Source organism: Pseudopipra pipra, chromosome W, assembly GCF_036250125.1.
Source record: "Pseudopipra pipra isolate bDixPip1 chromosome W, bDixPip1.hap1, whole genome shotgun sequence".
Lineage (NCBI taxonomy): Eukaryota > Metazoa > Chordata > Aves > Passeriformes > Pipridae > Pseudopipra > Pseudopipra pipra.
Genome location: NC_087580.1, coordinates 41,682,073 through 41,696,263, shown reverse-complemented (window position 1 = coordinate 41,696,263; position 14,191 = coordinate 41,682,073). Strand labels below are relative to the sequence as shown.

General features: G+C 53.3%; 2 protein-coding genes and 1 pseudogene across 2 annotated transcripts in view; 1 reads left to right on the top strand and 2 right to left on the bottom strand.

The window, feature by feature from the left end:
* LOC135405044 (zinc finger protein 883-like) overlaps window positions 1-14,191 on the bottom strand; it is a 282,116-nt pseudogene that overhangs the window by 88,952 nt on the left and 178,973 nt on the right.
* The window catches only part of LOC135404719 (zinc finger protein 271-like), a 129,678-nt gene that overhangs the window by 4,963 nt on the left and 110,524 nt on the right, over window positions 1-14,191 (top strand). The gene's annotated exons all lie outside the window — the stretch shown is intronic.
* On the bottom strand, window positions 4,146-10,642 carry LOC135404724 (olfactory receptor 14J1-like). Its single transcript, XM_064639465.1, has 3 exons — window positions 10,612-10,642; window positions 4,644-5,110; window positions 4,146-4,169 (listed from the first exon to the last, which is right to left on the bottom strand). The coding sequence occupies exons 1-3, from the start codon at window positions 10,640-10,642 to the stop codon at window positions 4,146-4,148; spliced, it is 522 nt and encodes a 173-aa protein (XP_064495535.1).

The following is a 14,191-nucleotide window of genomic DNA, read 5'->3' as shown; positions in this document are numbered from 1 at the left end:
AAGCCAACCCCCCAGCCCTGAGAGCCACAGCTCAGCCCAGCACAAAAGCTCCTTTAGGTCTGGAGGTTCTTTGCAGCAGCTTTTAAGCAGAGCTGCCAGATGGGCCATCAAAGGGGATGCTCAGCTGGGTCTGAAACCTGTGTCAGCCTTGGCTCCAGTAGAATGATGGAAGAGTTTTTGTAGGAAGGGATCTTTGACATTCATCAAGTCCAACCCTCTGCAATAAGCAGAAACAACCACAACTAGATCACATTGCTCAGAGCCCCATCCAACCTACCCTTGAATATTACCAGGGATGAGGCATCACTTCTTTTGGCATCTGTGCCAGTGTTTCACCACCCTCACTGTAAAAACTTCTTGGTTATATCTACTTCAAACCTGCCCTTTTTTAGTTTAAAATCATTTGTCCTATCACACCATATCTAGGCCCTACAAAATGTTTTACCCCATCTTTCTTAGAAGCCTCTGTGGTTGTGCATCCTCCTCCCATTCTCCTCAGGCCTGGTCGAGGATCTCAGGAGCTCCTGACAAGCCTTGACCAAACCAGCTGAGCAATGAACAGCCCCTGGACTGGACCAGGGTGTGGTGAAGTGTCCCTGGACTGGTCCAAGTGCTGCTGGATGATCAATGTGGGAACAATCCAGAGTGGAACAGCAGGGGAACACAGGATAATCAGTCATCCCATGAAAGCCTTGGAACATTCCCTGCCTGAATCACAACCCAAATGGAACAGTTTGGATACAATTCCCAAATATTTGGGAAACTCCAGTCATTCCTGACACCAGGATGGAAATTCAGCAGATAACTAAAGCCAGTCACCTTGGGAGCCCACAACCAGTGGGGCAGCTCCCTGGCAGCTCCCCAGCACCTCCTTCTCAGTGGGACACCTCTGGCAGCCTCTCCCAGCTCGGGAACCCTCCAGTTTCCAACACTCCAAAGACCGGCGCTGATGCCCAGGACAATTCTGATCCCCCTCAACAAACACTCCTCCAGCTGGGACCCTTGTCTGCTGGAAAACACAAAGGGATTTGGGGGAGTGTTTCCCTGAAAACAAAGAGAATTTGGGAGAGGGACCTTTCCACACCCAGCTCTTGATGTGTCCACACATCTCTGCCTGGGTGTGGGTGTGAATTGACTGTGGTGGGAATGTTGCTGTTGTGAATATACCAATCAGTCACTGCTAAAATTGTAACAAATGCTATTGAATCACTTGATAACTGTTAAACTGGTCAATAATTAAATGCTAGTAATCTCTTTTGTCCCCTTATATTTGTGTCCAAATCCTTTGCATCCTGACCCTCTTGCATTCCAAGGCTCTGTGTAAATCATTCTCTTTCATCAAAAAATATATTTTTCATGACTTCCACTTTAAAATCTTCCTCCTTAGCTAAACTACATAACAACTCTAATTAGTTGTTGATGTCTTGAAAACAATTAAAGAAAGAAAAATAATTTGTTTTTCAATGTTTTAATGGGTCCCACGGTGTGTTTGGAGTTGCATCAGCTGTCAGTCCAAGATGGGCCATGTCAGAACTGGTAAGACTGGGGGGTGAGGAGCAAGGTTGATCATCCAGGGTCAGTGTGGATCTCCTGAGGAGACACTCAACATCAAGATCACTTGGAGAACACCTCTATCACCTCTATTCAGAACTAAAAAATATCCATAATTGAATTAAAACAAAAAAAGTACAAATTTTGAAGACTTGTTTTGAAATTGCCTTGAAGACAATTAAAAGAAAACAAAGAGATCCTGAGGGATTTCTGGAATTTAATGAGCCCCACGGTGTATTTGCAGCCCAGCCCATGATCCTGAGGTACTGAGAGAAGATTGAAGCAGCTGCTGAAGAAGTCAGAAGCCAAAGTCCAAGTGCCTTGAAGCATTGCTGGGCCCCACTGAGGGCAGGCACTGCCAAAGCCTCCCCAGGGACTCCTTGGAGCAGCTCCTTGGAGGCCAGGAGTGCAGGCAGACAAAGGCTCTGGGCAGACCCCTGCAATGCTGAGCAAAGCCTGCCTTGGTTTTGTGGAGCACAAAGGCCAAGGCCTGAGCCCCAGGCCCTGGCCCAGCAGATCCTGTCCCTCCCGGCTGGCTCAGGGCTGTTTGGGGGGCACTGGGATGGGAGAGGGAGGAACAACAAAGGCCCAAAACTGGGCAACCCCTGCCAGGCTCCTGAGGGAGGGGCGAGGCAGAAACCAAGGGCAGAACCTGCCAGGAAAGTTGCTTGTGGTGGCCTGAGTGGCAGAGGCAGCTTCCAGAGGCAAGGGGACAAAGGCCTGGGTGCCTTTGGGCCTTGCAGCCCTGCCAGAGCCCTTGGCCATCTCTCCTGCAGGCTGTCCTGCCCTGGCCCTGCTGCTGCTCTGGCCTTGCAGGCTGCACACACCCCTCCTGCTTTCCCATCCCCTCCCAGCAGCATTTCTAGACCCTCCCTGATGTCTCTGCACCAGCTCTGGCTGTTGCCATGTGCACTTGGCCTTCTGAACTTGGATCCTGAGCCCCTGTGCCACAGGACATCCCTCCCAGAGCCCAGGCCCTTCTCCTGGGGGTCACTGCAGAGCTGAGCAGATATAGATCACCTCCCGTTCCTCTGCCAGCACATTGGGCCTGCTCTGGGCCCTCCAGGGCCATTGTGACACTTGGGAAACCTATGGAATCAAGAGGTCACTGGGACACTCCAGGGCCTCCTGGAGCCAAAGGAACCCAGGGACATTGGGAACCTCATGAAATAAAGGGGCCATTGTGACACTGCAGAAATCCATGGAATCAGGAGGCCATTATGGCACTGCAGGGCCTCTTGGAAACAAAGAAACCCTGGGCCACAGTGAAATTTCACGACATAAAGAGGCCATTGTGATACTGAGGAACCTCATGGAAGAAAAGGAATCCAGGGACACTGTAGGACTTCATGGAATCAAGGGGCAGTTGTGACACAACAGGGCCTTATGGAACCAAAAGAACACAGGGAAACTGTGGAATCTCATGGAACCAAGGGACAGATGGGGCCTCATGGAACAAAAGGAACGCTGAGACATTTTGGAAGCTGATGGAACAAAACATCCATTGTGCCACTGCAGGGCCCCGTGGAAACAAAGGAACACAGGGACACTGAAAACTGGTGGAACCAAGGGGCCATTTTGACATGTGGGGCCTCATGGAAGAAAAGGAACCCTGAGACCTTTTGGAACCTCATGGAACCAAGGGGCCACTGTGACCCTGCAGGGCCTCATAGAACCAAAGGAACCCTGAGACATCTCAGAGCCTTTGGCTGTGCTGGACAAGCTGGGAGGCAGAGCCAGCTGATGGTGCTCCCTGCCACTGACCACCTCCCACAGATGCTCCTGTGTGGCCATGGAGGGGGCTCAGAGGGGCCCTGCCTTGTTCCAGAGCTGGGACATGGCTTTGGGGGCTGCTCTTGATCGACCTGTAAAAGTTCACTGAGGGGAACACAAGTCACTTGCAAGAGTTTTCCCTGTACCTGCTGTGTCCCCTGGGCTTGCAGAGCTCTGTTTGCCACTTCACAGCAAGATTTAGTACTTGATGTCTGGGTGACTCCACCCTGGGCAGGATTCTGCTCCAGGGCTCCATTCTCTGCTGACTGGATGGGACGGGCTGTGCCTGCAGATCCTCTGTGCTCTCCTGCAGTTCTTGATTTCCTACAGACAAGCCCTCACCTGCCATCAGAGCCCTCACAAGCTGCAGAGCCCCAGGCAGGTGACTTGGAGATCATTGGTCACCTCCATTGGCCATCAGCCACCAACACACAACATCTGAACCAGCCCTCAGTCCCTGAAGTCCCAGTGGGTCCCTGACATCACTGCACTGTCTCCATGGAGAAACAAGTAAAGCAACAAGACTTTTGAGATTCTATTCCTTGGACTTCTTCTCGATACCAATGTTGGGAAAAGACCTCAGCCTTCAGGAAGTGCCTGGAGGGGAACCCCTTTGCTGCTGGAACTGCTGTTGTGGAGCCCAGCCCTGTCCCAGCAGTGCCCAGGGCCTGTCCCTGCCTATGCTCACAGGCCTGACCCACAGCAGGACAGTGACTGAGCTGCCAGAGCACTCAGGCCTTGGGCACGGACAGGAAAGGAGAGGGTGGGAGTGCAAAGAGAGCAGCTCTGAACAGACCCAGTTCTGGGGCTCCCTGGCAGTGCTAGGACTCTTTTCCCCTCCAGATCTACAAACATGGAAATGTCCTCCAGCTTCAGGGGAGGTCTTGGAAAAAAGATCAGGGAAAAAATTTGTCTCCTTTCTTACACTCAGATTGTGATTCCTCATGTACAAACTAAAACAGGGAGGATGTTTGACAAATACCTTGCTGCACAAACTTTTATTTTGCTTGAATGCACACAGAGCATGATTCCTGATTAGTACATTTTGTGGGTGAAAAAAAAAGAGGTAGGGAGTGAATTATATGGGATGAAGAATAAAATGTCAGTGTTATTAACATTAACAGATGAAAAAAAAAGAAAAGCCCCCACCACTATCAAAAGCTTTAGAAGGCAAGCTGTACTCAAAATGTGTTACACAATGAGTGTTCTGCAGAAGAAAAGAGGCAGTTTATTGCTCCTAAAAAACATCCAGTCATCATTTTCCTTATGGCTTCCTTGAGCTCCTGGTTCCTCAGGCTGTAGATGAGGGGGTTCAGTGCTGGAGAAACCACTGAGTACAGAACTGACAGGACCAGATCCAGGGATGGAGAGGATATGGAGGGGGGCTTCAGGTAGGAAAACAAGACAGTGCTGAGAAACAGGGAGACCACGGCCAGGTGAGGGAGGCAGGTGGAAAAGGCTTTGTGCCGTCCCTGCTGAGAGGGGATCCTCAGCACAGCCCTGAAGATCTGCACATAGGAGAAAACAATGAAAACAAAACAACCAAACACTAAACAGGCACTAATCTCAATGAGCCCAATTTCCCTGAGGTAGCCTGAGTGTGAGCAGGAGAGCTTGAGGATGTGTGGGATTTCACAGAAGAACTGGCCCAGGGCATTGCCCTGGCACAGGGGCAGGGAAAATGTATTGGCTGTGTGCAGCAGAGCACTGAGAAACCCAGTGGCCCAGGCTGCTGCTGCCATGTGGGCACAAGCTCTGCTGCCCAGGAGGGTCCCGTAGTGCAGGGGTTTGCAGATGGCAACGTAGCGGTCGTAGCACATGATGGTGAGGAGGGAATACTCTGCTGAGATGAAGAATAAAAAGAAAAAGGCCTGTGCAGCACATCCCATGTAGGAGATGGTTGTGGTGTTATGGAGGGAATTGTGCATGGCTTTGGGGACAGTGGTGCAGATGCAGCCCAGGTCTGTGAGGGAGAGGTTGAGCAGGAAGAAGCCCATGGGGCTGTGCAGGTGGTGGTCACAGGCTATGGCACTGAGGATGAGGCCGTTGGCCAGGAGGGCAGCCAGGGAGATGGCCAGGAAGAGCCAGAAGTGCAGGAGCTGCAGCTCCCTCCTGTCTGCGAATGCCAGGAGGAGGAACTGGGACACTGAGCTGCTGTTGGGCATTTGCTGCCTCAGGGTATGGTTTTCTGTTGAGGAGAAAAAAGGCAGAACTGAATTAGACCAGGCTCAATTAGCAAAACATCTTGCATGTCTCATAGCAATTCAACATTCAGGGCCTCTTTTCAGGAAGATCCCTCTGCATCCCTCTCCCTGAGCTCTGGGTTTTGCTGGCTGAAGGGGGCACTGAGAGCAGGGACCCTGGAATGGGCTCTCGAGGAATCCTTCTTGCTGTGCTGTAAGAGGCAACTTGGAGCACAGGGTGACCTCCAATTAAATGCACTTGTGATGTATCAAAGTGGTTCCAGAACTGCTGGTCACAGTTTGGCCAAGGGCAGAACAGGGGAAGGGGATTTGGGCGACTTGATTTTGTTCGAATTCCTCTTGCCAGGAGTGAGTTTGGATGGTTGAAATCTCTGACATTTCTCATGTGCTCCAAGGGAAATCTTGTGAGTCCTGAGAGACAAATGGATGGTCTCTTGGTGCAGAGACAAGAGCTGGCCATCTTTCCTGTTCACAGCTGCCCCTGCCAGGCAGCTTGGAGCTGAAGGCGGATGACCCTTAAGAATTCCCTTAAAAAAGTAACAAGGCACTTCTAGGAGCAGGGGAATCCTGGTTCAAAGAGCAGATTGACAGAATCCTTGCCTTTCCTCAGGATGCCTGATTACGATCTCATCTTTCTCCTCCCAGACTGCCACACACAGGGATCATTGCAGCTCCCAAGTACAGCTGCCCAGGGCATTTCCATGGATTTAGCACTGAGGAGTTTTCTCCATGGGGCTCCTGTGCAGCACAGAGATCCTATGGCAGAGCTGTGCCCTTCTGGAGGGCACCTGCAGCCCTGCAGGACACCCAGGCAAACAGCTGAATCCCCTGAAGGTGCCTGGAGGGCACTTGGGCACTTGGCTCCCACAGACACATCCCCACAGCAGCACCCAAAGGGGTTGGATCTGGACAGGAATCTGCCACCCCCAACCCCAGAGTGGCTCAGAAAACCCGATGGTGAGAACAAGGAGAGCCCAGGCAGCAGGGGTTGGCAGTGAAATGCCACAGTGCTGCTGCCAAGGGAGGAGGGACACAGAGAGACAGCTGGAAATCAGGGCCTTGTCCTTGCCTGGGCTCTGGCTGCTGCAGGGCAATGCACAGCCCAGCCCCCGTGGGCCTGAGGGCACAGGCTCTGCTTAGGCTGGGAAAGGAGCCCAGGCAGGAGCTGCTCAGGGAAGGGGTCTGTGCCACAGGGACAGCAGGGAGGGGCCCACATCCCCCTGCCCAGCACTTGTGGCAGCAGCTGCCTCTCCCTGCCTGCCTGTCTCTGGGTGAGGAGCTGTTCCTGCCAGCAGCCCCTGCCTGTGCCCAGCTCAGCTCCCTGCCAGTGCTGCCAGAGCCATCCCCAGCCCAGTGCCCAGGGACAGCTCTGCCTGGGCAGGGGCTGCAGAGCAGATCCCAGACAGCCTGTGGTGGCTGGGAAGGGGGAGGTGTTCTGGGGGGATGTGCTTCCTGAGAAGGGGCCCTGGAAATGGAGGAGGTGGAGCTGAAGCTGTGAGGAGCCCTGACCCTGCAGCTGAAGGGCCCTGCCCAGCCCTGCCCTGCCCTGAGGGGTCACTCCTTCCACCCACCCCTTCTCCCTGCAGCGCCGTGGCAGCTCCTTGGCCGGGCTGAGAGCTGACCCTGGCAGGCAGCAGAGTCCCTGCCCCAGCACACAGAGCCCTGGGGGCAGGACCCTGCTCTGCACCACAGCCCTGGGCACCCCTGGCTGCACCCCCACCTTCCCACCCCACAGCCAGCCCTGGCACAGGGAACCTTCTGGCCCTGGGCCTCTGAGGGGGCAGCAGCAAGTCCTGCTCTGCAGCAGCTTCTCCTGCTGCACCCCAGCAAATCCAGCAGAGCCATCCTGACAGCTCCTGCCACTGCTGCCATTTGGCAGCTGGGACAGGCACTTGCAGGAACTCATCTGCACTGCTCTGCAGCCAGAGCCTGACCGTGTCAAAGGGCTGGCAAGGTTCCTGCCCTGAGCAGCTCTGCCCTGTCCTCCCACCCCAGGATCCCTTGAACCTCCTGCTCCCTTCTCCTCTCCGCCCTTGCTGCCTGCAGCTCCTGCCCTGCTCTGCCATATGGCCACTTCCTCTGCACTGCAGCAACTGGGAGAATTGTGCTGAAAGATCCTGGAAGCTGTGGGATGTGCCAGCTTTAGGAGATGCCTCCAGGAAGGGAAGCTGAACTTTCCTACAGCCAGAGAATTCTTCATCCAAATCCTGGGAAGCTTTCTCCTGTAGTGAGAGTTCAGTCACCTCCCAGCCCAGGCTGCCTCTCATCTCTCTGCCTTCTCTCCTGTGCCCTGGGTTCTGCAGGCAGTGCCCTCAGCCCTGCTGGGCTGTGCAGAGGAGCTGCTCAGCAGCAGAGCTGTCTCTTTGAAGCTCTTCTTGCTTGCCAGGAGCTCCCTGTGTGCCAGGAGCCCGGCCCAGCTCAGCAACACAGCAACAGCCCCAGGCAGCCCTTTCTCTGCCCCTCTGGGCTCCCTCCAGCTGTCCCTGGGGCTCCAGGGGAACCTGCTGGCACACAGCTGAAGGAAATAATGATGTTCCTTCTCTCACCTGGGCACAGACACTTCTTTCAGCACTGTCATTTCTCCAAACAGACACAGAGTTAAGTCCAAAAGGCCCCTTTTCATGTCCCATCATTAGACAGGAAACCCAGACAGTGCCCAGGAGGGATCTCCTTCACCTGCACTGAGGGAAGGGACTCAGCTGAGTCAACAGAGGTGTCTCATTGTGGCTCTGCAGACCCGGGGCCAGAAGAACACAGATCCCTCCACAACCCCCATGGGCTGGGATTCCTCCTGCCCCACTTCAGTGGGCCCAAAACAGGCACCTGCAGGTGACTCTTTGTCCCAGCTCCCCTGGGAATGAATGAAGACCAAAGCCAGGAGTGACCTGCTGGGACACAAACCCCTGGTTCCTTCTGAGGGGCCAGAGGTGACCGAGATTCCTGCTGGGAACTGCAGGCTCCAGTGGAGCAGTTCTTAGGGACAGGGCAGCAGCTGTGGGATCTTCTTGGAGGCTGCTGGGACATTGCTTTGGCCAACTTCAGTGGCAGAAGGGGCCCACAGGTGGGACAGGGGAACCTGTCACTGTTCCTTCTGTCCAGGGCAGCCCCTAGAGGTGTTCAGATGACCAAATGCAGTCAGGTGGCATTTGGTCATCTGAACCAAGGTCTCTCTCCTGTTCTTTATCAGGGTATTTTCTATATGTCCTTGGAGTACAGTGGCAGTTGTCTCCTGGACATCCCTTCAATGCTGAACCTAATTGAGGGCAGCTGAGCCTGGATTGAACAGCCTAAGAGGGGCCTGTAGTGCCAGGGGAGGTGCCAGGGCTCTGCAGCACAAGTGCAGCAGCTGCCATGGACAGCACAGGGCCTGTGCAGGAAGCCTGTCCTCATTTCCAGCAGTTGTGTGACAGGCACCACCCAGGGCTTCTCAGACACATTGGGGGCCTTTGGGGCAGGGAGTGAATCCCAGCCCTGCAGAGACACAAAGGCTGTCCCTTCTCTGCCCAGCCAGGGCCGGGCCAGGCACGAGTCCAAAGCACATCAGCCCAGGCTGTCCACACTTGTTTCCTCCCTCTGCTGGCTCTGCTCTCCCCCAGCATTTCAGCAGCATGTGCTGATCTCCTCAGGGATCAGGCCTGGGATTTTCCCCCTGGGCCTGAGTCCCAGCACGTCCACCCCCAAGGCCATTGTCAGCAAAGCCTCTGCACAGCCCAGCTCTCGGGGCTTTCAGAGCAGCTTTCCCCACTGCAAGTCTGTTCTTACCCCGGTGCCCCCGCTGAGGGGCTGCAGCCAGACAGGCCCCAATGCCCTGCGTGTGGGGCACAGGCAGGAGGAGCTGCAGCCCCAAGTCTCTCTTCATTCCACTTGCAGGCAATAACAGCCCAGGCCTGCTGAGACAGTTCCCAGGTTGCAGGTCTGTGATGGGTTGGGAGAGAAGGCCAAGGAGACACAGGAGAGAAAGAGCAGGAGAGAAGTGTCCTCAGTGGGAAGGAGCTTCTTGGAGCTGTGGAGCTGCTCTGGAGGATGAACAACTTGGGTAAACTTTTGTGGGTGAGGGTGAGAGGAAAGAGTGGTTTGGGTGACCTTGTGGAGTGAGACAAAGAGCCCATTCCAGTTGGCTTTGATAACCCTGGAATTCACTGGAAAGGCACCACGACAGGATGCGAAGAGTCCCAGAGGTTTGTGCAGAGTCTTGGTCAAGAAAGCCCTTGGGACACAGGCCTTTAGAGCACAGCTGCCAGGTTGGTGGACAAGAGGGAGGCTCATCTGCATCTGCTTCTGTCCAAGAGGAACCAAGAGGTTACCATAGTAATTGACTGTAGCAATGGGAATGTATGGTGGTTGCCATGGTAACCAACCATAGCAACAGGAATGTATGCTGGTTGCCATGATAACTGCCCATAGAAATGGAAATGTCTGATGGTTGCCATGGTAACTGACTGTAACAACAGAAATGTGTGCTGGTTGCCATGGTAACCGACCATAGCACTGGGAATGTATCATGTTTGCCTCGGTAACTGACTGTATCAACGGGAATGTATTCCAGTTGCCATGGTAACCGACCATAGGAATGTGACTTTATGATGGTTGCCATGGTAATTGAGCATAGCAATGCGAATCTGTGATGGTGCCATGGTAACAAACCGTTACAATGGAAATATGTGATGTTTGCCATGGTGACTGTAGCAACAGGAATGATTGATGCTTGCTGTGGTAAACGACCGTAGCAATGGGAATGTATGATGGTTGCCATGGTAACCGACCGTAGCAATGGGAATGTATGATGGTTGCCATGGTAACTGACCATGACAAGGGAACTATCTGATGGTTGCCATGGTAACCGACCGCAATGACGGGAATGTATGATGGTTGCCATGGCAACAGCCATGGCAATTGTAATGTATGATGGTTGCCATAGTAACTGATCGTAGCAACGGGAATGTCTGATGGTTGCCATGGTACCTGTGTGTAACAATGGGAATGTATGATGTTTGTCATGGTAACCGAAACGGGAATGTATGATGGTTGCCAAGGTAACTGACTGTACCAATGGCAATGTATGATGGTTGCCATGGTAACTGACCTTGGTAATGAGAATGTATGGTGGTTGCCATGGTAACTGACCACAGCAGTGGGAATGTATGGTGGTTGCCATGGTAACTGACCGTATCAATGCAACTGTATGATGGTTGCCATGGTAACTCACTGTAGCAATGGGAATGTGTGATGGTTGCCATGGTCACCGACTGTACCAGTGTGAAGTATGACGGTTGCTGTAGTAACTGACCGTAGAAACGGGAATGTATGATGGTTACCAAGGTAACTGACTGTACCAATGGCAATGTATGATGGTTGCCGTGGTAACTGACCATGGCAATGAGACTGTATGCTGGTTGCCATGGTAACCAACCATACCAGTGGGAATGTATGATCGTTGCCACGGTAACTGACTGTAGGAATGGGAATGTGTGATGGTTGCCATGATCACCGACTGTAGTGACAGGAATGTATGATGGTTGCCATGGCAACCAACTGTAGCAATGGGAATGTGTGATGGTTGCCATGGTCACTGAGCATATTAATTGGAACGTATGCTGGTTGCCATGGTAACTGACTGTACCAGTGGGAAGTATTATGGTTACCATGGTAACTGACTGTAGCAGTGGGAACTATGCTGTTTGCCACAGTAATTTACTTTAGCAATGGGAATGTATTATGGTTGGCATGGTAACCGACCATAGCAATGACAATGTATTATGGTTGCCATGGTAACTGACTGTGGCAATGAGAATGTATTCTATTTGCCATGGTAACTGACCATAGCAATGGGAATGCATGCTGGTTGTCATGGCAACTGTGATTTACTTAGACTATGAGCACGATATTTTCATCTGCAAAAACATTAGTGAGTGTCCAGAGATCTCCCAAGATGGGGTTTAAATGTCTCAAGCACATGAGCACTAGAGAGGGGCTAAGGAGCTGTGGCCTCAGTGGTGTGGAGACTGAGGACAGCACAAGACAGCCCTCAGAGGGCTTCAAGGGTGGATTTAGAGATGGTGGATCCTTTTGTCAGAGCAGAAAAGAGCATGAGAAAGAAAGAATTAATGCCAAGTGCAGCTGGGGAGGTCCCAAGTAGACATGAGTGTATCGGGGAGGGGTTACTTTATCAGGGAAAAGGTCCAAGATATACAGACATGAAAAACGGACACCGTTGCTAGTTCAACAGAAAAAAACAGTATTTATTACAAAAAGGTGGCCAAGAAAATGAACAAACCCAAAAGGGAGGAACGAGGAGAGGAATAAGCCCCCAGCACGATCTCCCCAGTTACCCAGCTGTTGCCCATAAAGTTATCTTACCGACCTAGCATACCTATAATTACCCAGAGCAGAAGCAGCATCCTCAGAGAGTCAGTAAGTTAACAAGCTGGTAAGCGCCAAAAGGCAACGTTGTCCTTGAAGTAAACTAGCTCTCGCCAAGGAAGTACTATCTGCTTTTTAAACAATTAATTGAGAGACCACAACCTCCCCAGGTGTGGCCAGCACCGCCCCGCCAGATGCCCTCAGTCCCACCTCCCGGTTATGTCAGTGCATCTCTTCTGTGCACACGTGAGAACTTCGGAAATCCACACACGCATGCGCAGAGTGTTTTGGGGGTCTATCTTAATTGAGTCTGGGGTCGAGCCTTCCTCACTTCATCATCACTTTCTCCTCCAAATGCCCTTGACGGAAAAGTAACCAATCATAGAACATCAATTTAAACAGTTTATACAAAAAGCTCTCAAGGACAACTTTCCTGCTTATCAGTGCTTGTTTTCCCATAACTTGGCAGGGAAAGAGCAAAGCTTTCACAGGTGGCAGGGCCAAACACAGACCAAAAGTATCAGCATAAATTCCCCCTGGTACACATGAGGAAAAAGGAATTTCACTCCATGGAAAATGCTGTGCTGGAACACGTCACCCAGAAAGAGTCTGGATGAGCCCAAGGCTTTGCGTGTGCAGGAAGAGCCAGGGAGGACGCAGAGATGTCAGTGCAGGAAGGTGCCAGCCAGGTGGGGCAGCCGGGGGGATGACGACAGCCTGCAGGGAAAGGGGCAGGGCATGGACACCGTAGGACAGCCTGGGCTGGAGAGGAGACAGGGATGGGGAGAAGCTGAAAGGCCCTGACAGAGCCACCTTCTGCAGGCCTTTGGCCATGGCTGCTGTCTGTGCCCCTGATGCCAGGAGGAGGGGAGTGGCCCTTGCAGCCCTGGGGCCTCATGGCCTCCTTGTCCCTGCTCAGCAACCTGGCAGGTGCCACCCCATGGTCCTGCCCTTGGCATTGCACATCCCACATCCCAGTGCCCCAGGAAGAGCCCTGAGGAATGAGGCAGGGAGACAATCTGCCTATAAAGGAAGCTCAGGGCTTGGCCCTTTAGATTAAGGAAAAAGCATCAGAGCCACCTTTCCCTTGCTTGTCCATCCTTGTCATCACTGTCTGCAGTTTTCTGCTCTAACTGGAACCTGGGGACAAGTTCTCAGTTGTGTCCCTCAGTGAGACTCATTAGCACTACAAGAAACTTTAGTGTTTCAATCTCACTTTGACTTCTTGAGAAGTTGTTTGAATTTACTCTCAGGGACTGAGTCTCGGGAGTCTCATGTAAACAACATCAATCCCCCAGAGGGTCATGAAATGCCTGGGGCTGTTGCTGTGCTGCTGAGCTGGGCTGGGCTCCTGGCACACAGGGAGCTCCTGGCAAGCAAGAAGAGCTTCAAAGAGACAGCTCTGCTGGTGAGCAGCTCCTCTGCACAGCCCAGCAGGGCTGAGGGCACTGCCAGGGCAGCTCAGGGACACCAGCAGGGCACAGACAGAGCTTCAAGGGGCTCAGCACTGGCAGGAGGGCTGAGAACTCCCTGCAGGAGGAATCTTGGCAGGGCTGCACATGGTGAGTCTGTGGCTGCAGGGCAGTACAGAGGCAGCTCCTGGAGGCATCTCCTAAAGCTGGCCCAACCCCAGCTGATGGGATGGGTGAGCAGGGGGCTGTTTTGGGGCACTTTGGAAGAACTGTGAAGCCGGGGGTGCAGGCAGGGGTGCCCAGGGCTGTGGGGCAGAGCAGGGTCCTGCAGCCCAGGGTGCTGTGCTGGGCAGGGACTCTGCTGCCTGCCAGGGGCAGCTCTCAGCTGGCCTGGGGAGCTGCTCCCAGGGCTGGGGCAGAAGGGCTGTGGGCAAGGACAGTGACTTGGATGGCTGAGTCCTTGGCAGCACATGGCCAGAGCTCCTGCTCCTCACAGCACCCTCAGAGAGCACAAACCAGAGAAAAGAAATGCCTTGACTTGGAGGGGACTTCCCTGAAAACTGCACTGGCTTTGCCAAGAGGGGGCTGTCTTAATTGTTCCCTGTGCTTTCCTTTTCTGAACAGACCCTGTCCTAAGGAGCAGGAAATGTCCAACAGCAGCTCCCCCACCCACTTCCTCCTCCTGGCATTCGCAGACAGGCGGGAGCTCCAACTCCTGCACTTCTGGCTCTTCCTGGCCATCTCCCTGGCTGCCCTCCTGGCCAACGGCCTCATCCTCGGCGCCGTAGCCTGTGAACACCACCTGCACACCCCCATGGGCTTCTTCCTGCTCAACCTCTCCCTCACAGACCTGGGCTGCATCTGCACCACTGTCCCCAAAGCCATGCACAA